This window comes from Bubalus bubalis, chromosome 14 (assembly GCF_019923935.1).
Source record: "Bubalus bubalis isolate 160015118507 breed Murrah chromosome 14, NDDB_SH_1, whole genome shotgun sequence".
In the NCBI taxonomy this organism is placed as follows: Eukaryota; Metazoa; Chordata; class Mammalia; order Artiodactyla; family Bovidae; genus Bubalus; species Bubalus bubalis.
This window is the reverse complement of record NC_059170.1, coordinates 40,597,518-40,623,761: the sequence shown is the minus strand read 5'-3', so window position 1 is coordinate 40,623,761 and position 26,244 is coordinate 40,597,518. Positions and strand designations below refer to the sequence as shown.

General features: G+C 40.7%; 1 protein-coding gene and 1 long non-coding RNA gene across 3 annotated transcripts; both read left to right on the top strand.

The window, feature by feature from the left end:
* The first annotated feature begins 164 nt into the window (after nt 1–164).
* LOC102416534 (dihydrodiol dehydrogenase 3-like) lies at nt 165–15,212 on the top strand. 2 transcript variants are annotated; one of them, XM_025264103.3, is made up of 6 exons: nt 257–355; nt 11,726–11,893; nt 12,171–12,287; nt 13,630–13,707; nt 14,140–14,262; nt 15,070–15,212. In XM_025264103.3, exons 1-6 carry the CDS (start codon nt 272–274, stop codon nt 15,184–15,186), a joined length of 687 nt encoding a protein of 228 aa, XP_025119888.3. In that variant the 5' UTR covers nt 257–271; the 3' UTR covers nt 15,187–15,212. The 2 variants fall into 2 exon arrangements, with proteins under 2 accessions (XP_045018634.1, XP_025119888.3); XM_045162699.1 differs by lacking the exons at nt 13,630–13,707; nt 14,140–14,262; nt 15,070–15,212 and having other exon boundaries at nt 165–538; nt 12,171–12,362.
* A 759-nt stretch (nt 15,213–15,971) lies between these two features.
* LOC123464898 lies at nt 15,972–21,246 on the top strand. The gene is made up of 3 exons (XR_006639982.1): nt 15,972–16,209; nt 18,067–18,149; nt 21,061–21,246. It is a non-coding gene; the product is annotated as an uncharacterized LOC123464898 (long non-coding RNA).
* Nucleotides 21,247–26,244: the final 4,998 nt, after the last annotated feature.

Below are 26,244 nucleotides of genomic sequence, written 5' to 3'. Positions count from 1 at the left end.
TGGAAGTTTCTAGTCTAAAATATGGTCAATAATTATTCAGCACATATCATCATTATATCATAGTGTTTTACTGCTAAAAAAAAAAAAAAGCAAACAAGCTAACTGATTTCAATCCTGTTCTTACTCAATGGGAACTGGTTTAATCATGTTCCTCTTAACGATATATCTGCTAACATTGGATGGTGCGGCTGGGGTGTTACCTTCCTGTTATTCCTAACCTGTGAAGGAAGAAGAAAAACATCAGTCTGCATACTCCAAGGAGAAATAGGCAATGGATCCCAAAAGCCAGAGAGTGAAACTTAATGACGGCCACTTCATTCCTGTCCTGGGATTTGGAACCTATGCACCTCCAGAGGTAACAGTAGCAGTTGTAGGTCGAGATATAAATAGTAGTGGATGTAACATGAGTGAAAGGGACTTGGGTTGTCAAGCACTGAGCTCCTGTGTGACTCTGGAAGGATCACATTGTTCCACTAACCAGGCTAGAACCATGCCCTATGAAAGAGGAGAGAGCATTCAGTCTTCACTCTGCATCAGGGTATGAAACTGTGTTCACCTGTAGATTATTCTGGGCCTGGGTTCCCCTCCAGTTTCTGTCTCTTTCCCAGCTTGGCAGAAGAGGTGAGACTCGGCTGTCAAGATCACTGACTGTCAGCTGCTTTCCTTTGTGGGTGACTGCAGTTGCAAGGTTTCTCTGTACGTTTTATTAGTTCAAGAGCTCTTTCCTGCTTCCAATAATACATGACCCAGAGAAGTATTTGAGGTGGAAGGTCCTGAAGATGAAGTGACTGAAAAGTAATGGGAGAGAATTGCTTTTCTACTGTGGGATACCTGCTTGGTGCCAGGCAAGAAACACTCCAGCTGTGTTTTGCCTTGTGCTTCTGTTTCTGCTTGGAAACTTCTGATGGGAACCTTAGTATCACTTGAGGGGATAAGATACAGTCTTACAGGCCAGATTTTGTAATGTATCCTGGGGTTTTGTAATGTGTTTTTATTTATTTATTTTTTCTTTTTTTTTTAATTTTATTTTATTTTTAAACTTTACATAATTGTATTAGTTTTGCCAAATATCAAAATGAATCCACCACAGGTATACATGTGTTCCCCACCCTGAACCCTCCTCCCTCCTCCCTCCCCATACCATCCCTCTGGGTCGTCCCAGTGCAGCAGCCCCAAGCATCCAGTATCATGCATCGAACCTGGACTGGCAACTCGTTTCATACATGATATTTTACATGTTTCAATGCCATTCTTCCAAATCTTCCCACCCTCTCCCTCTCCCACAGAGTCCATAAGACTATTCTATACATCAGTTTCTCTTTTGCTGTCTCGTACACAGGGTTATTGTTACCATCTTTCTAAATTCCATATATATGCATTAGTGTACTGCATTGGTGTTTTTCTTTCTGGCTTACTTCACTCTGTATAATAGGCTCCAGTTTCATCCACCTCATTAGAACTGATTCAAATGTATTCTTTTTAATGGCTAATACTCCATTGTGTATATGTACCATAGCTTTCTTATCCATTCATCTGCTGATGGACATCTAGGTTGCTTCCATGTCCTGGCTATTATAAACAGTGCTGTGATGAACATTGGGGTACACGTGTCTCTTTCCCTTCTGGTTTCCTCAGTGTGTATGCCCAGCAGTGGGATTGCTGGATCATAAGGCAGGTCTATTTCCAGTTTTTTAAGGAATCTCCACACTGTTCTCCATAGTGGCTGTACTAGTTTGCATTCCCACCAACAGTGGAAGAGGGTTCCCTTTTCTCCACACCCTTTCCAGCATTTATTACTTGTAGACTTTTGGATCGCAGCCATTCTGACTGGTGTGAAATGGTACCTCATAGTGGTTTTGATTTGCATTTCTCTGATAATGAGTGATGTTGAGCATCTTTTCATGTGTTTGTTAGCCATCTGTATGTCTTCTTTGGAGAAATGTCTATTTAGTTCCTTGGCCCATTTTTTGATTGGGTCTTTTATTTTTCTGGAGTTGAGCTGTAGGAGTTGCTTGTATATTCTCGAGATTAGTTGTTTGTCAGTTGCTTCATTTGCTATTATCTTCTCCCATTCTGAAGGCTGTCTTTTCACCTTGCTAATAGTTTCCTTTGATGTGCAGAAGCTTTTAGGTTAATTAGGTCCCATTTGTTTATTTTTGCTTTTATTTCCAATATTCTGGGAGGTGGGTCATAGAGGATCCTGCTGTGATGTATGTCAGAGAGTGTTTTGCCTATGTTCTCCTCTAGGAGTTTTATAGTTTCTGGTCTTACGTTGAGATCTTTAATCCATTTTGAGTTTATTTTTGTGTATGGTGTTAGAAAGTGTTCTAGTTTCATTCTTTTACAAGTGGTTGACCAGATTTCCCAGCACCACTTGTTAAAGAGATTGTCTTTAATCCATTGTATATTCTTGCCTCCTTTGTCAAAGATAAGGTGTCCATATGTGCGTGGATTTATCTCTGGGCTTTCTATTTTGTTCCATTGATCTATATTTCTGTCTTTGTGCCAGTACCATACTGTCTTGATAACTGTGGCTTTGTAGTAGAGCCTGAAGTCAGGTAGGTTGATTCCTCCAGTTCCATTCTTCTTTCTCAAGATCGCTTTGGCTATTCGAGGTTTTTTGTATTTCCATACAAATTGTGAAATTATTTGTTCTAGCTCTGTGAAGAATACTGTTGGTAGCTTGATAGGGATTGCATTGAATCTATAAATTGCTTTGGGTAGTATACTCATTTTCACTATATTGATTCTTCCAATCCATGAACATGGTATATTTCTCCATCTGTTAGTGTCCTCTTTGATTTCTTTCACCAGTGTTTTATAGTTTTCTATATATAGGTCTTTAGTTTCTTTAGGTAGATATATTCCTAAGTATTTTATTCTTTCCGTTGCAATGGTGAATGGAATTGTTTCCTTAATTTCTCTTTCTGTTTTCTCATTATTAGTGTATAGGAATGCAAGGGATTATTGTGTGTTGATTTTATATCCTGCCACTTTACTATAGTCATTGATTAGTTCTAGTAATTTTCTAGTGGAGTCTTTAGGGTTTTCTATGTAGAGGATCATGTCATCTGCAAATAGTGAGAGCTTTACTTCTTCTTTTCCAGTTTGGATTCCTTTTATTTCTTTTTCTGCTCTGACTGCTGTGGCCAAAACTTCCAAAACTATGTTGAATAGTAATGGTGAAAGTGGGCACCCTTGTCTTGTTCCTGACTTTAGAGGAAATGCTTTCAATTTTTCACCATTGAGGATAATGTTTGCTGTGGGTTTGTCATATATAGCTTTTATTATGTTGAGGTATGTTCCTTCTATTCCTGCTTTCTGGAGAGTTTTTATCATAAATGGATGTTGAATTTTGTCAAAGGCTTTCTCTGCATCTATTGAGATAATCATATGGCTTTTATTTTTCAATTTGTTAATGTGGTGTAGTACATTGATTGATTTGCGGATATTGAAGAATCCTTGCATCCCTGGGATAAAGCCCACTTGGTCATGGTGTATGATCTTTTTAATGTGTTGTTGGATTCTGATTGCTAGAATTTTGTTAAGGATTTTTGCATCTATGTTCATCAGTGATATTGGCCTGTAGTTTTCTTTTTTTGTGGCATCTTTGTCAGGTTTTGGTATGAGGGTGATGGTGGCCTCATAGAATGAGTTTGGAAGTTTACCATCCTCTGCAATTTTCTGGAAGAGTTTGAGCAGGATAGGTGTTAGCTCTTCTCTAAATTTTTGGTAGAATTCAGCTGTGAAGCCGTCTGAACCTGGGCTTTTGTTTGCTGGAAGATTTTTGATTACAGTTTCAATTTCTGTGCTTGTGATGGGTCTGTTAAGATTTTCTATTTCTTCCTGGTCGAGTTTTGGAAAGTTGTACTTTTCTAAGAATTTGTCCATTTCTTCCACGTTGTCCATTTTATTGGCATATAATTGTTGATAGTAGTCTCTTATGATCCTTTGTATTTCTGTGTTGTCTGTTGTGATCTCTCCATTTTCATTTCTAATTTTATTGATTTGATTTTTCTCCCTTTGTTTCTTGATGAGTCTGGCTAATGGTTTGTCAATTTTATTTATCCTTTCAAAAAACCAGCTTTTGGTTTTGTTGATTTTTGCTATGATCTCTTTTGTTTCTTTTGCATTTATTTCTGCTCTAAGTTTTAAGATTTCTTTCCTTCTACTAACCCTGGGGTTCTTCATTTCTTCCTTTTCTAGTTGCTTTAGGTGTAGAGTTAGGTTATTTATTTGACTTTTTTCTTGTTTCTTGAGGTGTGCCTGTATTGCTATGAACTTTCCCCTTAGGACTGCTTTTACCGTGTCCCACAGGTTTTGGGTTGTTGTGTTTTCATTTTCATTCGTTTCTATGCAAATTTTAATTTCTTTTTTGATTTATTCTGTGATTTGTTGGTTATTCAGCAGCGTGTTGTTCAGCCTCCATATGTTGGAATTTTTAATAGTTCTTCTCCTGTAATTGAGATCTAATCTTACTGCATTGTGGTCAGAAAAGATGCTTGGAATGATTTTTTTTTTTTTGAATTTACCAAGGCTAGCTTTATGGCCCAGGATGTGATCTATCCTGGAGAAGGTTCCATGTGCGCTTGAGAAAAAGGTGAAATTCATTGTTTTGGGATGAAATGTCCTATAGATATCAATTAGGTCTAACTGGTCTATTGTATCATTTAAAGTTTGTGTTTCCTTGTTAATTTTCTGTTTAGTTGATCTATCCATAGGTGTGAGTGGGGTATTAAAGTCTCCCACTATTATTGTGTTATTGTTAATTTCTCCTTTCATACTTGTTAGCATTTGTCTTACATACTGCGGTGCTCCCGTGTTGGGTGCATATATATTTATAATTGTTATATCTTCTTCTTGGATTGATCCTTTGATCATTATGTAGTGACCTTCTTTGTCTCTTTTCACAGCCTTTGTTTTAAAGTCTATTTTATCTGATATGAGTATTGCTACTCCTGCTTTCTTTTGGTCCCTATTTGCATGGAAAATCTTTTTCCAGCCCTTCACTTTCAGTCTGTATGTGTCCCCTGTTTTGAGGTGGGTCTCTTGTAGACAACATATGTAGGGGTCTTGTTTTTGTATCCATTCATCCAGTCTTTGTCTTTTGGTTGGGGCATTCAACCCATTTACGTTTAAGGTAATTACTGATAAGTATGATCCCGTTGCCATTTACTTTATTGTTTTGGGTTTGAATTTATACACCGTTTTTGTGTTTCCTGTCTAGAGAATATCCTTTAGTATTTGTTGGAGAGCTGGTTTGGTGGTGCAGAATTCTCTCAGCTTTTGCTTGTCTGGAAAGCTTTTGATTTCTCCTTCATACTTGAATGAGATCCTTGCTGGGTACAATAATCTGGGCTGTAGGTTATTTTCTTTCATCATTTTAAGTATGTCTTGCCATTCCCTCCTGGCTTGAAGAGTTTCTATTGAAAGAGCAGCTGTTATCCTTATGGGTATTCCCTTGTGTGTTATTTGTTGTTTTTCCCTTGCTGCTTTTAATATTTGTTCTTTGTGTTTGATCTTTGTTAATTTGATTAATATGTGTCTTGGGGTGTTTCGCCTTGGGTTTATCCTGTTTGGGACTCTCTGGGTTTCTTGGGCTTGGGTGATTATTTCCTTCCCCATTTTAGGGAAGTTTTCAACTATTATCTCCTCAAGTATTTTCTCATGGTCTTTCTTTTTGTCTTCTTCTTCTGGGACCCCTATGATTCGAATGTTGTAGCATTTAATATTGTCCTGGAGGTCTCTGAGATTGTCCTCATTTCTTTTAATTCATTTTTCTTTTATCCTCTCTGATTCATTTATTTCTTCCATTCTATCTTCTAATTCACTAATCCTATCTTCTGCCTCTATTATTCTACTATTTGTTGCCTCCAGAGTGTTTTTAATTTCACTTATTGCATTATTCATTATATATTGACTCTTTTTTATTTCTTCTAAGTCCTTGTTAAACCTTTCTTGCCTCTTCTCAATCCTTGCCTCCAGGCTATTTATCTGTGATTCCATTTTAATTTCAAGATTTTGGATCAATTTCACTATCATTATTTGGAATTCTTTATCAGGTAGATTCCCTATCTCTTCCTCTTTTGTTTGGTTTGGTGGGCATTTATCCTGTTCCTTTATCTGCTGGGTATTCCTCTGTCTCTTCATCTTGTTTAAATTGCTGAGTTTGGGGTGTCCTTTCTGTATTCTGGCAGTTTGTGGAGTTCTCTTTATTGTGGCGTTTCCTCGCTGTGTGTGGGTTTGTACAGGTGGCCTGTCAAGGTTTCCTGGTTAGGGAAGCTTGTGTCGATGTTCTGGTGGATGGAGCTGTATTTCTTCTCTCTGGAGTGTAATGAAATGTCCAGTAATGAGTTATGAGATGTCTATGGTTTTGGGGTGACTTTGGGCAGCCTGTATCTTGAAGCTCAGGGCTGTGTTCCTTTGTTGCTGGAGAATTTGCTTGGTATGTCTTGCCCTGGAACTTGTTGGCCCTTGTGTGGTGCTTGGTTTCAGTGTCGGTATGGAGGCGTTTGATGAGCTCCTGTCAATTAATGTTCCTTGGAGTCAGGAGTTCCCTGGAGTCAGGGTTTGGACTTAAGCCTCCTACTTCCAGTTATCAGTCTTATTTTTACAGTAGTTTCAAAACTTCTCCTTCTATACAGCACCATTGATAAAACATCTATGTTAAAGATGAAAAGTTTCTCTACTGTGAGGGTCACTCAGAGAGGTTCACAGCATTACATGGAGAAGAGAAGAGGGAGGAGGGAGTTAGAGGTGACCCAAATGAGATGAGGTGGAATCAATGGTGGAGAGAGTGGGCTAGCCAGTAGTCACTTCCTTATGTGCACTCCACAACTGGACCACTCAGAGATGTTCACGGAGTTATACAGAGAAGAGAAGAAGGAGGAAGGAGACAGAGGTGGCCAGAAGGATAAAAGGGGGAAATGAAAAGGAGGGAGACAGATCCAGCCAGTAATCAGTTCCCTAAGTGTTCTCCACCATCTGGAACACACAGAAATTCACAGAGTTGGGTAGAGTAGAGAGGAGTTAGGGAGAAGATACAGGCAAGCTGATGGAGAAAACGGAGAGTCCAAAAGGAGAGAGAGCAGTCAAGCCAGTAATCTCGCTCCCTAGTGAAAAATGGGTCCTGAAGATTGGGTTCTTAAAGGTACAAAATTGGTAACAAATACATAAAAGCAAAAATTAAAAATCTAGAGTAGAGTTTGGAATTTCAAAAATATGATGTTAATGAAAAGAAGAAGGAAAAGAAAGAGAGAAAAAATGAACAAAGAAAAGCAAACAAGGTCACGAAAATTATAAAGAAACTACAGGTACAAAAATTGATAACTAATACCAAAAAGCAAAAATTAAAAATCTAGAGTAGAGTTTGGAATTTCAAAAATACAATGTTAAAAAAAGAAGAAGAAAAATAAAGAGAGAAAACAAACAAACCAACAAAAACAATGTCGTAAAAATTATAAAGAAAATACAGGTACAAAATTGATATCAAATACCAAAAAGTATAAATTAAAAATCTTGAGTAGAGTTTGGAATTGCAGATATATGATGTTATATAAAAGAAGAAGAGAAAGAAACAGAGGAAAAAAAAAGTCACAGAAATTATAAAAAAAACTATAGGTACAAAATTGATAACATATACCAAAAGGCTAAAATTAAAAATCTAGAGTAGAGTTTGGAATTTCAAAAATACAATGTTAAAGAAAAGAAGAAAAAGAAAAAAAAAAAACAAAATACGGTCAAAAAATTATAAAATATATATATGAAGTTTGCTGAAGAAGAAAAAAAAATAGGGTCTTTTTTTTTTTTTTTGCAAAGTAATAGGTTTTAAAAGTGAAAATTAAAGGACAATAGAGGACTTAAAATTTTTTTAAAAAAAATTTAAAAAAAAAGAAAGAAAGATTGATCATAAAAATAGTAAAAATATATCTAGGTCTTTCTCTGGTTTTGTTGTGAGTATTGTGGGTTCAGTTCATTTTTGGCTAGTTCCTTGGTTCGACTTATATTTCTCAAGATCTATAGGCCCCTTCCTATGTAGTCCATAGTAACCACAGAGTTTTAATCTATGGCCTGTAGCTTCCAAGGCATTTCCCTCTGTTATAGCTTCTTCTGTTTGCTGGTCTCTTCAGTGTCTGGTTTCCACCCTGACACAAAGGGGACGGTGGAGGACACTTTTTTTTTTTTTTTTTTAATTTAGGCTCACTTGTTCAGTCGTGCTGTGGGGAGGGCGGGAGGGATGCTGCAAACAAATAACACTGGCCTGCATTCACAGTGCCTCAGCCACACTGGGTCTGCCCCTGCTCACGGCGTGTATAGCCTCCCTGCCCACACTGCTCGGGCTCTCGGTTGTTCCGCCGGGAACAATCAGAGGCCGGCCCTGGGCTGACCTCCCAGGTCCAAGCCGCTCAGGTTCAGGCACTCGGGTAGTCCTCAGAGGCGCAGACTCGGTTGGGCCTGCGTTTTGTGCTCTTCCCAGGTCCGAGCAGCTCAGGTGATGAGGTGTTTGGCGAGCGCCAATGCTGCGACTTATCGCCTCCCCACCACTCGGTTATCTGGGTGTAAAACTGGCGCACGTTCTCAGGCAGATGTTGACCGTCCAGACCCCCAAGAAGTTTTAGTTAGCAAAGAAGCCTGCTTACAGTTTTATAGATAGTGTCTCTCTGGGGCTGCGATTGCCCCCTTCCAGCTCTGGCTGCCTGTCACCAGAGGGGGAAGGTCTGAAGCCGGCTATCTCTGTTCAGTCTTTTGTTCCGTGCACGGGCCTGGCGGTGTCTTAGGTTAGGGCTGGCTTTTCGCGTGGTAGATATCCCACAGTCTGGTTTGCTAGGCCAAATTATTTCGCTCAGATAGCGCTCAGGACATTCGGGCCAGATTCTTACTCTAAGCGACGCAGCCCGCGCCTCGCTTCCCTGCCCAGCCCCCGCTTGCTAATGGCGTGTGCAGGCGTCAGCGCTGCTTCTCCGCTGGGCGAGTTACCGTAGGGCTCGCAATCTGCGATTTTTAATTGTTTATTTATTTTTTTCTCCCTGTTATGTTGCCCTCTGTGCTTCCAAAGCTCGGCACAGATTCGGCAGTGAGAAGGTTTCCTGGTGTTTGGAAACTTCTCTCTTTTTAAGACTCCCTTCCCGGGACGGAACTCCCCCTCCCTCTTTTGTCTCTTTTTTTGTCTTTTATATTTTTTCCTACCTCCTTTTGAAGAGTTGGGTTGCTTTTCTGGGTGCCTGATGTCCTCTGCCGGCATTCAGAAGTCGTTTTGTGGAATTTACTCTACGTTTAAATGCTCTTTTGATGAATTTGTGGGGGAGAAAGTGTTCTCCCCATCCTACTGCTCTGCCATCTTGGCTCCTCCCTGTAATGTGTTTTTATTAAAGTATGGTCTGCAGTGCTTGGTCATAAGAGGGGTTAGTGGACAAGTCTTTAGACTGCAAGCCAGAAAGTTTGCTGTCTATCTTGCCTTTAGAATAGATGTGACAAGCTATTCTAATTTATAAACTGGAAAAATTATTAAGAGACACTTTGCAGATAGAAGACAGAACTTGTTTACTTTGTAGAGCACATTGGGTTGAGGAGAGAAAAGGGACAGGGCTGTTACTGAAGCTCATGGGCTCATTCCCAGGTACATCCCCGAAAGTGAACATCACTCAGTCGTGTCTGACTCTTTGCAATCCCATGGACTGTACAGTCCATGGAATTCTCCAGGTCAGAATACTGGAGTGGTTAGCTTTTCCCTTCTCCAGGGGATCTTCCTATCCCAGGGATCGAATGCAGGTCTCCTGCATTGCAGGCAGATTCTATACTGTCTGAGCCACCAGAGAAACCCATCCCCAAATGTCTGTGCATTTAAGAAAAACCAGAACTAGACCCAGCAGAAGTCTACCAATTATCTACCTCCTTGAAATGGGAAAGATTCTAAATCACATAAAAAGAAATGGAATATTATTGAGCACTGAAGACAAAGTTAACCCATTTTTAATCACACAGAAGAACTGGGAGAACATTAAGCTAAGTGAAGTAAGCCAGAAATAGAAAGACAAATACTGCATGATTTCTTTGTAGGTGGAATCTAAAATAGTGGTACTCATAGCAGAGAGAGTAGAGGTATGGTGACCAGAAGCTGGTGACAAGCCTGGGAAAAATGGAAAGATGTTGGTCAAGGGTACAACCTTCTGTTATAAGATGCATAATTCTGGAGACCTGATGTACAGCAAGTTGACTATAGTTAAAAATAATGGGCTACATCTTGAGATTTTGTAGAGACCAGATCTATATCTTCTTACAAGTACTTCTAAAAGGTAGCTATGTGAGGTGATGGTGTTAACTATCTTGCTTGTGGTAATTATTAAGAATGGATACTTATATGAGTAAGTACAATCCTGAGAAATACCAGGCTGGATGAAGCTCAAGCTGAAATCAAGATTGCCGTGAGAAATGTCAGGAACCTCAGATATGCAAATAACACCACCATAATGGCAGAAAGTGAAGAGGAATTAAACAGCCTCTTGATAAAGGTGAAAGTGTACAGTGAAAAACCTGGCTTACAACTCCACATTTGAAAAACTATGATCATGGCATCCTGTCCCATAACTTTATGGCAAATAGATGGGGAACTGATGGAAACAGTGACAGACTCTATTTTTTTTTTTTTTTGGTCTCCAAAATTACTGTGAATAGTGTGTAGCCAGGAAATTAAAAGACACTTGCTCCTTGGAAGAAAAGCTATAACACTTGGACAGCGTATCAAAAAGCAGAGACATTACTTTGCCCACAGAGGTCCATATTGTCAAAGCTATGGTTTTTCAGGTAGTCATGTTCGTGTATGGATGTAAGAGCTGGACCATAAAGAAGGCTGTGCACCAAAGAATTGATGCATTTGAACAGTGATGTTGGAGAAGACTCTTGAGAGTCCCTTTGACAGCCAACAGATCAAACTAGTCAATCCTAAAGGAAATCAACCCTGAATATTCCTTGGAATGACTGATGCTAAAGCTGAAGCTCCAATACTTTGGCTACTTGATGCTAGTGACAACTCATGGGAAAACACCCTGATTCTGGGAAAGATTTAGAGCAAGAGGAGAAGAAGGGGACAGAGGATGAGAAGGGTTGATGGCATCACTCTCTTGATGGACATGAGTTTGAGCAAACTTTGGGAGATGATGAAGAACAGGGAAACCTGAGGTGCTGCTGTCCACGGGGTTGCAAAGAGTCAGACACGACTGAGCAAGTGAATAACAAGAATAACATATGAGAACATCACATTGTACACCTTGAAAAAAATAATGTTTTTTTTTTTTGGATGTATTCTGTGTGGCTTCACTGGTAGATAGAAGCCTCAGAAGCTTTCCCCTTGGTTCTTGATACTTTTACCAGGCACCTTGTAACTTTGATCATTTTGCTTCAAACACCTCACATTATAAATTATACTCATGACTACAACATTTTATTGAGTCCTTTGGGCTCTTTCATCTAATCACTGAACCTAAAGGTGGTTTTGCTGTCCTCTGATACTAGCAATCAGCCACTGATCACCTGAAGTTGAAGGGTCCTGGCTAGTGTTAATTTAATTACTTATTAGGAATATTAAGGGAAACTGTCATGGGTTCATCACTATACATACAGAACTAACCAAAGACACAGAAAAAATTTGATTCTTGGGAATATCAAAGCTTGTGCCTAGCAATCTCTTAATCATGTGGATATTCAACTTCTACCTTTGTTGCTTATGTAGGTTGCTAAGAAGGAAGCTCTAGAATTCACCCCATTCGCTATAGAGGTTGGGTTCCGCCATATTGACTGTGCTCATGTCTACCAAAATGAAGAGGAGATTGGCCAGGCCATTCAAAGCAAGATTGCAGATGGCACTGTGAAGAGAGAAGACATATTCTGCACTTCAAAGGTATGGTGTGTGTTGTGTGTGTGCAGATGTGCAAGTGATTGTGCCCAGATGACAATTACATAATAGGATCCTTTGGTGGAGTTGATTGGGGAACTATGATCATTGGTATATTCCCAAAGTGTTAGAGTTCCCTGGTGGTTCAATGTGCTTTGTGCTTTACTGCCATGAGCCAGGATTCCATCCTTGGTAGGGTAAGTAATATCCCACAAGCCTCAAAAAAAAGAAAAAAGTTACCTTGTGTATTATTAATGCAACTTTCATTCTTTAACCTCTGCAGCTTTGGTTGACTTCCCTTCGACCAGAGTTGGTCCGACCTTCCTTGGAAAAGTCACTGAAAAATCTTCAACTGGACTATGTCGATCTCTATATTATGCATTATCCGCTGGCTCTGAAGGTTAGAAATTTGTGTGATCACATCAATGTTATATCTTGTGTTAGAATGCGTATCAACTTGCAGGGATAGTTGAATAAAGATTTTCCTTAGTAGGTTGAAAGGATGATTACATTAGAGTAGAATCCCCCAAATAATCCTTTGTGATTTTTTTTTTTACTGAGTTTTTTTGAAAGGAGTTAATAATCTGAGGCTCTGCCAGAAAAGTTAAAGGAAATAGAAATCAGCCAGTTCTGCACACAGTTCTTGTTATGACTCCTGAGTGTCTGGGGATTTCATGAACCAAGAGTTTGGTTCAGCTGTGGTGAGCATGACACTGCCTTACACTGAACATGATGAGTTAATCTTGTCTTTTACTCTTTCAAGTTGAGCATATTTGGTGGTGCTTCCTCTGGGTGAGTCAAACCTCTTAACTGTATAGGAAATTGGGGGACATTGCCTACACTCTTGCCTGTCTTCACGATGAGGTTTGTAGACTGCACTTAGCCATTAAGAATGGTGGTTTGGGTTCAGGATGGGGAACACATGTATACCTGTGGCGGATTCATTTTGATATTTGGCAAAACTAATACAATTATGTAAAGTTTAAAAAAACAAAAAGAATGGTGGTTTACTTAGAACTGTTGGTTTCAAGTTACAGAAATAAACTCAAACCATCTAATGCAAAATAGCTTAGTGGACTATGTAGATGGCAAGTCCCAGACACAGAGTTTTGAGGATTTGCAGCGGTGTTCAGAAATGTCTCCTTTCTTCTATCCCTTATCAGGACACTACTCATGAGTTACTTTATTTTTTACTGAACATTTTCCATTGGAGGCAAATATGACCTTGGGGCAGTTTGAGGCTCATGGTCATGAATATTTGAGAGCATGTGTGGATCGTCCACATTCCATATCCACCTAAAGATAGCCTTGCTGGTTCACATGCCTGCCGTAGGGCGCCTGATGCTCAGAGGGAAAAGAAAGTCTGATATCTAGCCATATGAACTGCAATTTTTATTCTGGGAATTATGTCATGTAACTTACTGCCATTTCCAGGCCCAAAAGGCATTTCAAAATAGGCAAGTACAAGGAGCAGACAAAGTTCAGAGAAGTCATGGTGAGTCCCTTTTAGGACCTAGAAAAATTGTATTTATTACAACATATATTGAGTGTAAGAGATTGGAATAAGCCTCCTTCCTAAAGGTATTGCTGAGAACTCCAAATATGCAAATCACTTTGCAAATATTAATATTTAGAAATTTGTAAACCTACCTGATGGAGGTTTAATCCCTGGTGCCTGACAGCCTGGCTAAATGCAGAGAAATTATTTTGTGACATGTCTAAAATAAGTGCTTCTATTCTAGCCAGGGGAGGAATTATACCCAAAAGATGAAAATGGAAAACTGATATTTGACTCAGTGGATTTCTGTCACACGTGGGAGGTGAGTCCAGGGAGGAGAGAACCAGGGGAGGAACCAGAAGAGGGGGAGCCTCCTTCATTTCTTCTACCTGTGAGAATGGGCTCTGGACCATCAGAGTCAGCAGTTCCATGAGTCTAAGGGCACGGATGCTGGGGTTGTGGAGAGGAAACCATTGCTGAAATGTTCACAGAGAGGAATGGAGGAGGAGAATTTGGGACAGTGTAGAGAGTTATCTTTTCCCTTCCATGTGATATATCTTCTCTGGAGTTTTTCTGAGGCAGAAGCAGTAGTTTTTCTTTTTATATCATGACCTTCTTCCCAATTTTTCTTCTTGATAGTCAAGGGTAATTCTTGATGGATGAGTGTGATTACTGATGTTTTTCAGCATTTATTCTTATTCTATTGCCCATTCCAAGTGACTGTTCATGACTGTTTACCACCTCTCCCTCCCAGGCCCTGGAGAAGTGTAAGGAGGCAGGGCTGGCCAAGTCCATCGGGGTATCCAACTTCAACCACAAGCAGCTGGAGAAGATCCTGAACAAGCCGGGGCTCAAGTACAAGCCCGTCTGCAACCAGGTGAGCGGCTCGGCTCCTCTTCCTCCTGCTCTTCAGAACCTCCTTCTTGCACTGGAGCCAGATGTCTGTCTATCCTCCCTTCCTGTTCATCTGACCTTTGTGGGTCAGAGGATTCTAGAGAGCAGAGCCTCTCTGGATAGTGTGAATAGAATCTGTAGCAGTATCTCTGCTTGACAGTCTGGGTGGAAAAGGTGGGATGCCTTCCTTCTAAACTGTGCGTAGAACTCAGAACTAGAGGAAGGAGGCATTTCCCTGAGATGAAAGGATGAGCAGATGGAGGGAAATGTGCCCTGAAGAGAACTGCATACAGGAAGGTAGATGATGAAAACATGGAATCAGAAGTAAATTAATAAAGAGTCAAAACAGCTGAGATGGTTTTTAAGGCTTTGTGTGGGGTTCTGGTGTCTGAATTCTTGGTCTAGTTGTCTCAGCATTTATGAGTCTTAAACAGGGAGCATAGTTCAGAAAAATGTGTTGGAGGTGATGAAAATCATCCAGGTTCGAGGGTGAAGTTAAAGGCTCAAGGTGATAGTAGTAGTTTATGAAATAGTTACTCAGGAACATCTAGTCAAATGTACAGCACAGCTTTTGATTACTCAATAATGGACTGTTTCTCTCATCCATGTCTATCATAAAATTAAATGTATAAATACACTTTTCTCTGTTTCTCTGTAAATGTTGACATTTCCAGTTTTCATTTAATGTTCTAGTCTTCCCTTTAGCCTTTGAAAACTTTTACTCTTTCTCTTTCATATTAATATTGCCTTTGCATATAATCTGACACTCTTCTCTTTGGGCATTCTACAGGTGGAATGTCACCCTTATCTCAACCAGAGCAAACTGTTGGATTTCTGCAAGTCACATGAAATTGTTCTTGTTGCCTATGCTGCTCTGGGATCCCAGAGAGTAAAAGAATGGTATTGAATCCTAATGAAGACATCTGGAGTTTCCCTGAAATTCAATTTTTGATGAAATAATTTAAATAACACAGTACTCAGATAACTCTCATAGGGAGAGGGGAGAGAGGGGTGGGATGAAATTAATCCTTCTCTTTTATCTTCCCATCACCCAGACATTTTTTTCTACATTGTATTAGCTTGTAGACTCATCAATAACAAATGTCTGTATTGAAATCTATATATAATCCCCCAGTTGAGACCAGAGACACAGGCTGATGTCATGATTTACTTATTAACTAATGAACACATTTGTAAAAATAGATGTTACAAGCCTCACTTAGCTTATATCTAAAATTTGGATAATATGTAACTGCTCGGTATATCATGATAGAAAACATTTCAATTTGAAGCATTTCTGTGAACATCCTAAAAAAATAATGATGAAATAAACGTCTCTTATTTTTGAGACTACTCAATTTTTATCAATACCTTAAAAAGTAAAATTTAAAATGAATTCCTGGGCTTTCCCTACTGTTTCTCTATGCATGCCCTTGATTGTAGAAGAAAAACAACCCCTGAGAATTAAAGAAAATAATCCACAATTTGGCATTCTGGTCTCAACTCAATAATGCATCCGAATCACCTGCAGAGCTCTGTAAACACAGAATGGGAAGTGACTCAGTTGAGGTTCTGATTCAGTTGTCCTCAGCTCAGCCATGGAATTTGTATTTCTAATAAAATCCCAAGTGATGCTGATGCTGCTGGTCCCTGGACCAGACTTTGGGAAGCACTGGTCTAGAGTGGACCTACTTGGTCTGTTTGAGAAGCCTCCTTAGAAACTCCATAGTCTCAGCTCCTCAGCATTTCTGAAATTCCTTCCAGGGTGAACCCAAATCACCCCGTTCTCCTGGAGGACCCGGTTCTCTCTGCCATTGCCCAAAAGCACAAGAAAACAGCAGCTTTGGTTGCCCTTCGCTACCAGATTCAACGTGGGGTTGTGGTTCTGGCCAAGGGTAACAACAAGAAGTGGATCAAAGAGAACATACAGGTGATGAGCAGGGCTGTGGGCAGAGGGTTCCTAAGGAAAATATCTTAGTCTCTGTTTTCAATTGATAATATTGCATCATGTGATTTTTCTTGGACTGTTTGAACTGCTCTAACAAAACACCACAGGCTGAGTGGCTGTGAAAAAAATTAATTTGTTTCTTATAGTTGTGAAGCTGTAGATCTGAGATCAGGGTACCTGTGTGGTTGGGTGAGGGCTCTCCTCCAGGTCACAGGCTTCTCCTTGTATCTTTACATGTTGTAGGGGAAACAGAGCTCTCCCAAATCTCTTATATGAATATGATATTCTTGAAATCTCATTTGTGAGGGCTCTGCCATCATGACCTAATCCTCCTTCAAAGCCTCCATTTTTAACATCATAACATGTGAATTTGGGGGCACAAAAATTATGGCAGCAATCTTTAGCTTCCAAAGCATTGTGGTTTTATTTAGAATTTCCCTGAATACTAATAGGTTTTCGTCTTCATACATTTAATCTTCTTGAGTTTCTGTCTTTGTGAAGTTCCTCTTAATGACTTTGTCCACTTTAGCTAGGTTGTTTCTCTTTTGATTTATTTGTAGGGGACCATTATTGTGCCCTTAGCTGTACAGGAAACTCTCCCCAGTTTCAGGATTTAATGTGGAGTTCATGTATGTATCTCTGAATCTGTGGTTTGAAAATCAGCCTGCGCTCAGCTAAGCTGTTGTCCTCCAGGCTGGGCTCTTTTGTGCATTTGGAGTTCAGTGCTGAGCAGCTCGGGAGTTCTGCTTTAGCAGGTGGATGTGGCTCTTGTTAGAGGAGCCTGAAGACTTCTCTGTATAGTTTTTATTGGCTAGAATAAGGCAACTAACCTAGTCTTCTTTTCAGCACAGTGATATGATTCTCAGTCAGTGAGTGGGGAAAAAAACCTCTTCCTTTGGGGTCACAAAGAGTCGGACATACTAAGTGACTGAATAACAAAAACAACTGCCCATTTCCACATTTTCATTGTCAACTCTGCCACATATCAAGGGTCCATAAGTGCATTTCTGCCCACTCTTTTCTATTTAACGATTTCTGTACTGTGTTACTGAAGTAAAAAATAGGTTTTGCTTTTCAGCATGGTACTTTCTTCTTTTTTAAGGATGTCTTGACTGTTTTTGACTAGCTCTTCTCTTATTTAAAATTCAGTACCACTATACCACCTTCCACAACAGAATATGTGTTTAAGTCTTTGGTTCATGTTGCATTGAAACAAGAGATCACTTCGGAGAAAATGAATTTCTTTACAAAATTGAGCTTTGTATTTCATTGTTATGACGTGAATTTTTAATAATTTGTTGTTCCTTAATGTTCAAACACTTCTCATAACTTTCTCCAGGAAGGTATATACATAGAGTTTTTTTTAGATTCAATCATAGATAATGAGTAGTTTGATATCAGATTCCTGAATAGGCTTTCTCAGGGGAGCCTCCTTCCCACATTGCTTCAGCTGAATGCTGTCACCCTTAGGGTGTGTTGGGGAGAGGCAATCAGTCTAATGTCAGCTCAGGTTCAGGTATCAAGTCAGGTGTGTCTAAAAGCAGTGTGTTTGGAAAAAAAAGATTTTAGATTTCTTGTTTTTTGTCTCAAGTAATTCACTTAGAAAGATAAGCGACTGATGCACTGTAATGTTTGGGAGGTAGACAGAGAAGGAGAAGGTGTGGGAAGGAGAGGTGAGAACTCAGCAGAGGGTCCCAGGCTTATTCATCTGGAAACTGAGGACAGACACGTCTTCCCTGTCCCCTCTTTCTGTCTGCATCCAGCTGGAAAGTCCTCCAGTCCCCAGGGGGAGGCCAGCTCCTTGGGGGAGAGGTCAATGTGATTCTTCTTTCCTTCCAGGTGTTTGACTTTGAACTGACTCCAGAAGACATGAAGGCAATCGATGGCCTCAACAGAAATATAAGATATTACGAATTTCACCTGTAAGTGACTTGTCGATGTTTCCCACAAATACTGTTTTCTGTAGCAGGCAGGTCAGCAGGAGAGCTTGCTGCTGCTGCTGCTGCTGCTAAGTCCCTTCAGTCGTGTCCGACTCTGTGCGACTCCATACACGGCAGCCCACCAGGCTCTCCTGTCCCTGGGATTCTCCAGGCAAGAACACTGGAGTGGGTTGCCATTTCCTTTTCCAATGCATGAAAGTGAAAAGTGAAAGTGAAGTCGTTCAGTCATGTCCGACTCTTAGCGACCCCATGGACTGCAGCTTAACAGGCTCCTCCGTCCATGGGATTTTCCAGGCCAGAGTACTGGAGTGGGGTGCCATTGCCTTCTGTAGCAGGCTGGTCAGCAGGAGAGCTTAGCTTTTTAAAAACTTAAATCTAGGAAAATAGTGTTGATTTCTAGAGTAGGAGTAAACCAGAGAGTTCCTGTAGACCTCATACCAGAGATTTCCTCTAGGGCTCTCTCTCTGACCAAGAGAAATTGATGGGGCCCAGGCCAGCCCATCAATAAAATCACTGAGTTGAGGTCGTGGTGAATTCACTGCTTTTTGCCTCTGATCCCTGTGGTGAAGGCAATGGCACCCCACTCCAGGACTCTCGCCTGGAAAATCCCATGGATGGAGGAGCCTGGTAGGCTGCAGTCCATGGGGTTGCTAAGAGTTGGATACGACTGAGCGACTTCACTTTCACTTTTCACTTTCATGCATTGGAGAAGGAAATGGCAACCCACTCCAGTGTTCTTGCCTGGAGAATCCCAGGGTTGGGGGAGCCTGGTGGACTGCAGTCTATGGGATCACACAGAGTTGGACACGACTGAAGTGACTTAGCAGCAGCAGCAGCAGTAGCCCCTAATCCTGTGCTGGTGTACCTCCTCTCAAGGCTGAGGGGCCCAGGAAACACAGAGGGCACAGTGCCTGCAGCTTGTATTCTTTCAGGGTCCTGTGAACATGTTTAATCTCTATTTCTTTCTACATCAGTGGAAAATTATTATATTAATAATAACTATATGATAATGAATCCATCATGAATTGCATTCAAGTTTTGTTGTTGTTTTTAGTCATTCAGTCATTTCCAACTCTTGGTATCCCATGGACTGTAGCCGGCCAGGCTTCTCTGTCCCTGGGATTTCCCAGGCAAGAATACTGAAGTGAGTTGCCATTTCCTTCTTCAGGGAATCTTGCTGACTCAGGGATCAAACCCATGTCTCCTGCTTTGCAGGTGGATCCTTTACCACTGAGCCACCTAGGAAGCTCGCAATCACGTTAATTCCAACACAACTATAAAATGTATTGTAGATTTTTTTTATGGAGGAGAGTCCTAGAAAGGCCAACATCCATCAGTGCTATGATGTCACATGGGCCTGCCCCACCCTGTCCCCTAAGTGTCTGGTGGACATTCTCTCTTATGGGCATTTCTTCACCAAGACACCATCTGCTTCCTACAAATCGATCTCTTCACTGCCCTTTCATCCCTATCACAACTCCCATGTCTTCATCCTTGTTATTTCGCAAAACTGAATTACAAGTAGATCATGAGCTTAACTGACCCTCCAGTAAGTGACAGCTTAGCAGGACACACTCAGGTAAGATCGTCTGGGTCTCTCTGGTTTCTTGAGTCAAGACTCACATGAGTGTTGCATTTGTCCATCAGGGGTCCATCTCATGGGGAGCCCCTACCCTCTTGACTTTGAATTAGTCACTAACATTGAATTCCAGCTGCCCAATTACTGCAGGTGGAGAAGGCAATGGCATCCCAATCCAGTACTCTTGCCTGGAAAATCCCATGGACGGAGGAGCCTGGTAGGCTGCAGTCCATGGGGTCGCTAAGAGTCAGACATGACTGAGCGACTTCCCTTTCACTTTTCACTTTCATGCATTGGAGAAGGAAGTGGCAACCCACTCCAGTGTTCTTGCCTGGAGAATCCCAGGGACAGGAGAGCCTGGTGGGCTGCTGTCTATGGGGTCACACAGAGTCAGACACGACTGAAGCGACTTAGCAGCAGTAGCAGCAGCAGCAATTACTGCAGGAAGATGTCAGGATTGAAGGGACAGAAGGCTAATCATACAGGGAGATGTTGGAAGGGAGTTTAGAGAGAAGGGAATACAAATTATTGGTGAAACGAAGATTTTGTTTCCAGTGAAAGATTTCAAAACTCTCCCTACTGTTTTTATAGCAGCTATCATGCTTCTGATAAAAGACATGATAATTGAAAAAAAGGTGGATAGTTACATTTCTGTACTCTGTTGTGGGCTCAGGTACTGAGCCAGGCTCCTGGTACTTGAAATTGCTCAGAATGCACTCTTTTGTCAATCAAATTGAAAAAGACAAATTCTGAAAAAAAGTAGAAACATGGGAAAAGTGAAAAAAGCAGTAATAGTGATTACTGCATAACCAATGTTTGACTAAATTAAAAATGTAATAATCCCACTTTGAATTGTATAATTATTCAGGTGTGCATGGTAGCCTCCTACAGATGACAAGTTCTTTACTGGAGGTGCTCTGTATTTTTGGAGTGCTCAGTATTTGCTTATCCATGGATGTGTGGTAAAGGGCAGCTAATTTGTTCACTGTGCACCTTTTCATCAACTAGGGACTGAAGAAGTTCTACCTGTGTTTGAAATGACTTACACAGTTAGCCCTAAGTCTTGTGTGCTCATATAAATTGTAACCTGAGTCCAACTACCTGTCACTGTGGAGTGAATATCACATGTGAATGTTGGGACTGGACGTGCAGGTGCCGTGTGCACATGGAGCAGGCATCTGCAGGTGTGCTTGTTGGGGGAGAACGAGGGACGTGTTTGTATATTTAGACAAATATATCCTGACTGCATCTATCGAGCAGCAGTTTTTGACAACATGGCAGATTTAATAAGTTAATCCTCCTCCTCTCTTTCAGTGGTGTTGGTCAGCCTGGCTATCCATTTTCTGAAGAATATTGACTCTCAGCTCTCACTGTGGTTCTTTGAGAATTACTTGCTTCTAGGACTATGAAGAGGATTTTTGTACTTGGTGGAAGTGCTTAAATGTCTGAATGTTTGAAAGTTTGCCTTTCCTTTATAAAAATAAACAGTTAATGAAACAATAAAGGCTTCAAAGTTAGAATACTTTTTTTGTGATAGTTAAAAAATGCAAATTACACAAAGTTTGGAAAGTTGAAAGGAAATGATAGAGAACAAAGATAAGCTGTGATTAACCTATTTAATAATACTTAAATTTGGTGCCTTTTCCTTATGATTTTCCTGTAGAAATGTGTGTGTGTGTTTTCATTTACAAAGGGAAAAGATTTTCAATTACAAGCTTTCTACTTATTTTTAACTTAGCATAATTATCTTGGTAAAATAAAAATATGACTTAAAAATCCAATATTATATTTTGCTTTCTATAAAGCAGCATATCTTATTCTTTTATTTAATTTCTTTTTTTTGCCCATGCTTAGCATTTTGATGACTTTTTATATATTTTGCCATTGATTCATTGGTTGTCATTCACTCATTAATTCAGCAAAACTTTACTGAATATTCTTTAGTAACACATGTTTATCAATAAATATCAATTAAAATGAGAAATTCTTGAGTCGATAGCCTACTGGAGGATAAGACTGTGAATGAATTCAGGAGGACTTAGCTGTTAGAAATGAGTAAGTGCCTGTAGGAGATAATTTTGCACAATCTCTCTCATTTCTGTACATCCGTTAGGCAGAGACACCAACTACCCTTCATCCCACACTTTTCATTTGTACAAGAAACAGCCTTACAACATAGAGGCAGTGGCTCCATTCATTACTCTGGAACAGAAAATACTAAGTTCAAGAAGGACAAGTGTTATGTAACATTGAAGGGACAGCAAGTTGGCTGACATTACATTACTAACAAAGGTCCATCTAGTCAAAGTTATGGTTTTTCCAATAGTCATGTATGGATGTGAGAGTTGTACTATAAAGAAAGCTGAGCAGTGAAGAATTGATGCTTTTTAATTGTGGTGTTGGAGAAGACTCTTGAGAGTCCCTTGAATTGCAAGGAAATCCAATCAGTCAATCCTAAAGGAAATTAGTCCATAATATTCATTGGAAGGACTGATGCTGAAGCTGAAACTCCAATACTTTGGCCACGTGATGTGAAGAACTGACTCATTTGAAAAGACCCTGATGCTGGGGAAGATCGAAGGTGAGAGGAGAAGGGGATGACAGAGGATGAGATGGTTGGATGGAATCACCAACTCGATGGACATGAGTTTGAGTAAACTCAGGGAGCTGGTGATGTACAGGGAAGCCTGGTGTGCTGCAGTCCATGGGGTTGCAAAGAGTCTGATACAACTGAGAGACTGAACTTAACTGAAGCTGGCTGATGTGGGTGAAGCTTAGTGAGGTGCAGAGACAGAAGCTGAAGATATGCCAGAAAAGTAGTGGCGCCATAGGGTTTATGTCACAAGGGGTTTTGAAAGGACTTTACTCTGAGGGAAATGGAGAATGATATTTTGGGTTCTGAGCAGAGTAGTTGCATAAATAGACATGCTTCAAAAAAAATTACCCTTGTTGCTATTTTGAGAAGAAAAAGAGAAAAAAGAGCCCTCTTTTAGGACTCTACAGCAATCTAGGTGAGAGATGATGTTGGCTTGGACCACAGAAGGAACAGTAAGTGCAGTCAAAGTTGTTAAAATAAGGATATATTTTAAGGGCTGCATCAACTGGATTGTCTAACACATTGGATGTAAAGTGAAAGGAAGAGGGGAATCAAAGCTGACTCCCAACGTTTGTGCTTAAGGGATAGGAAAAGGAGATGCCATTTTCTTGGATGGAGACAATGTAGGGGAGCACATTTTTGTGGGAAGATTATGAGTTCAATTACAGACATGTATCTTTGAGATGCCTTTAGGTATCCAAGTGAAGATGCATGCATATAGTAGGATATTAATGGCACCCCACTCCAGTACTTTTGCCTGGAAAATCCCATGTACGGAGGAGCCTGGTAGGCCGTAGCCCACGGGGTCATTAGAGTCGGACACGACTGAGTGACTTCACTTTCACTTTTCACTTTCATGCATTGGAGAAGGAAATGGCAACTCACTCCAGTGTTCTTGCCCGGAGCACCCTAGGGACAGGGGAGCCTGGTGGGCTGCCGTCTATGGGGTCGCACAGAGTCGGACTTAGCAGCAAGTCTATTAGAGAAAAGGGTTAGATAAAATATTTATATTTGTGGTTTCTCAAATTTAGTTGCCACTTAAAGCCATGAAAGTAGAAAATAGGAGATAATACGGTATACTTGAGTGAGTGTAGATTCATGAGAATCCAGCATTGAGAAGTTAGTTTTTTCTTAAAAAAAAAAAAAAATGTTGAGGAACCAGCAGGAGAGGCAGAGAAGAAGAGACTAGTGAGGTAGGAGGGACTGTTCTTAGAAGGCATGTGAAGTAAATGATTGGAGGAGAAAAGAATCCAATTCTTGCAAGGGGGCAAGTAAGAGAAGACTGAACCTGACCATTGGATTTGGCAGTTAACCTTGGCAAGGTCAAGTGCAGCTTTGATAGAGTGGTGAAGGCAAACTCTGAGTAGAGTGGGTTCAAGAAGTGGCGTTAAGAGATCAGTGAGAAACAGAGTAGACACAGCTTTCAAAGACTTTGCTGTAATGAGGACCACAAAACTGGCCAGTTGCTGAAGAAAGTGGAATTAAGAGACAAGTACACTGTTGGGGTACCCTCAAGAGGACCGCCAGCCTCTGAGGTCAGAGAAACAGTCCAGCAGAGAGAGGAACATCTATGATGCCACAAACGGAGATGGGCTGATTTGAACCATGTCCGTATTAGTTACTGCTGTGGCTACACCAAATGACCAAACACTTTGTGCCTTGAAACAACACCAATGCATTAGTTTACATATCCTGAGGTCAGAAATTCAAAATCCGGTTCAATGGGCTAATTAAAGTGCCAGCAGGCCTGCATTCTTTTCTGGAGGTTGTAGGGGGAAATCCATTTTGTTGCCTTTTCCAACTCCTAGAGAACAAGTCTTGTGTTGTTGGAAGAGGGTGTTTGCTAAGACCAGAGCCTTCTCCTGACAAAATTCTGTGAGCCTTTGCCCTGCTTCATTTGTACTCCAAGGCCAAACTTGCCTGTTAGTTCAGGTATCTCTTGACTTTCTACTTTTGTATTCGAGTCCCCTCATGAAAAGGACATCTTTTTTTCATGTTAGATTTGGAAGATCTCTTAGGTCTTCAGAGAACCAGTCAACTTCAGCTTCTCTGGCCTTTGTGCTTGGGACATTGACTTGAATTATGGTGATGTTGAACGGTTTGCCATGTAAGGGAACTGAGATCATTCTGTCACCTTTGAGACTGTATCTTAGTATACTGCATTTCAGACTCTTTTGTTGACTATAAGGGCAACTCCCTTTCTTTTAAGGGATTCTCGCCCACAGTAGGAGATATAATGGTCATCTGAATTAATTTCAGCCATTCACGTCCATTTTAGTTCACTGATTTCTAAAATATCCATGTTTACTCTTGCCATCTCCTGTTGGACCACATCCAATTTACCTGATTTCAGAGACCTAATGTTCCAGGTTCCTATGCAATATTATTCTTTACAGCATCAGATTTTACTTCCACCACTAGACACATCCACAATTGGGTGTTGTTTCTGCTTTGGCTCTGCCTCTTCATTCCTTTTAGAGCTATTTCTCCACTCTTTTCTAGTAGCACATTGGACACCTACCAACCCAGGGGTCTCATCCTTCAGTATGATATACTTTTGCCTTTTCATACTGTTCATGGGGTTCTCAAGGCAGGAATGTTGAACTGGCTCACCATTCCTTCTCCATCATCAGATCTCTCCATCATGACTTGTCCATCTTGGGTGGCCCTGCATGGCATGACTGATAGTTTCATGAGGTACACAAGGTTGTGATCCATGTGACCACATTGTTTAGTTTTCTGTGATTGTAGTTTTCATTCTGGAGGCCATAGGATTGAAATTCTTGCTTCTTCTGTGTTGCCCTCTGATGGACAAGGATAAGAGGCTTGTGCAAGTTTCCTGGTGGGAGGGACTGACTGTGGGGAAAGTATTTCTCTGGTGGGCAGGGCAATGCTTAGTAAATCTTTAACCCAATTTTCTGCTGATGAGTGGTGAAATGAGCAGAATCCTTTGTTCCTTGCCCCTGTACCATGTCCTTTCCCTGCTCTTTGTGGAAAACTTCAAAGAATAAGTTTAGTCAGAGAATTGATAAATGTAGACACAAAGGAAAAAGGTCAAAGGAGACTAAATAATAACTGTGTGGTCATTAAGCATAATCAAGGACCTTCCGCTCTTTCTCAAGGCCTAGAGATAATATTCTGAACCATATCCTGACAGCTGCCATATAGATCCTAGAACACCAGGTGGAGAAGTTAACCACATGATGGCCAGAATATATCCATGACATAAGCTGCCACAATTCTGAGTACTGGCCTCAAGAAATGCAAACACATGGGTCCTGGAACTGAAGACTAATGTACATAAAACAATCAAGATGACATGGGTCAGACCACAGATGACCAATTTGAAGATGACTGTCAGAGCTGACTGTGCTGTTTCTGCATATAGCACCACTATCACTTCTGTCTATAAGGGCTCTGGCCCCACTGGGTAAAGTGGGGGGGGGTCGGGCTTTGGATCGATGTCTGTAACCCCAACAGCCCAGTTGCCGGAATCCGAAATCAAACAAACTTTCCTTTCCACCAACCTGGCCTGATTATTGGCTTTGAAGTGAAGAGCAGCTGTCCCTGCAAATGTCCTTTTGGTAAAAGTGGGACTGTGCTCCCTCCAGTAGAAGGGAAATCCACTAGGCCATTCTGGTATGACCTAAATGAAATTCCTTATGATTATACAGTGGAAGTGACAAAAAGATTCAAGGGATTTGATATGATAGACAGAGTGCCTGAAGAACTATGGGTGGAGATTTGTAACACTGTACAGGAGATGGTGACCAAACCATCATCAAGAAAAATGCAACAAGGCAAAATGGTTGTCTGAGGTGACCTTACAAATAGCTGAGAGAAGAGCAAAAGCCAAAGGCAAAGGAGGAAGGGAAAGATTTACCCATCTGAATGCAGAGTTC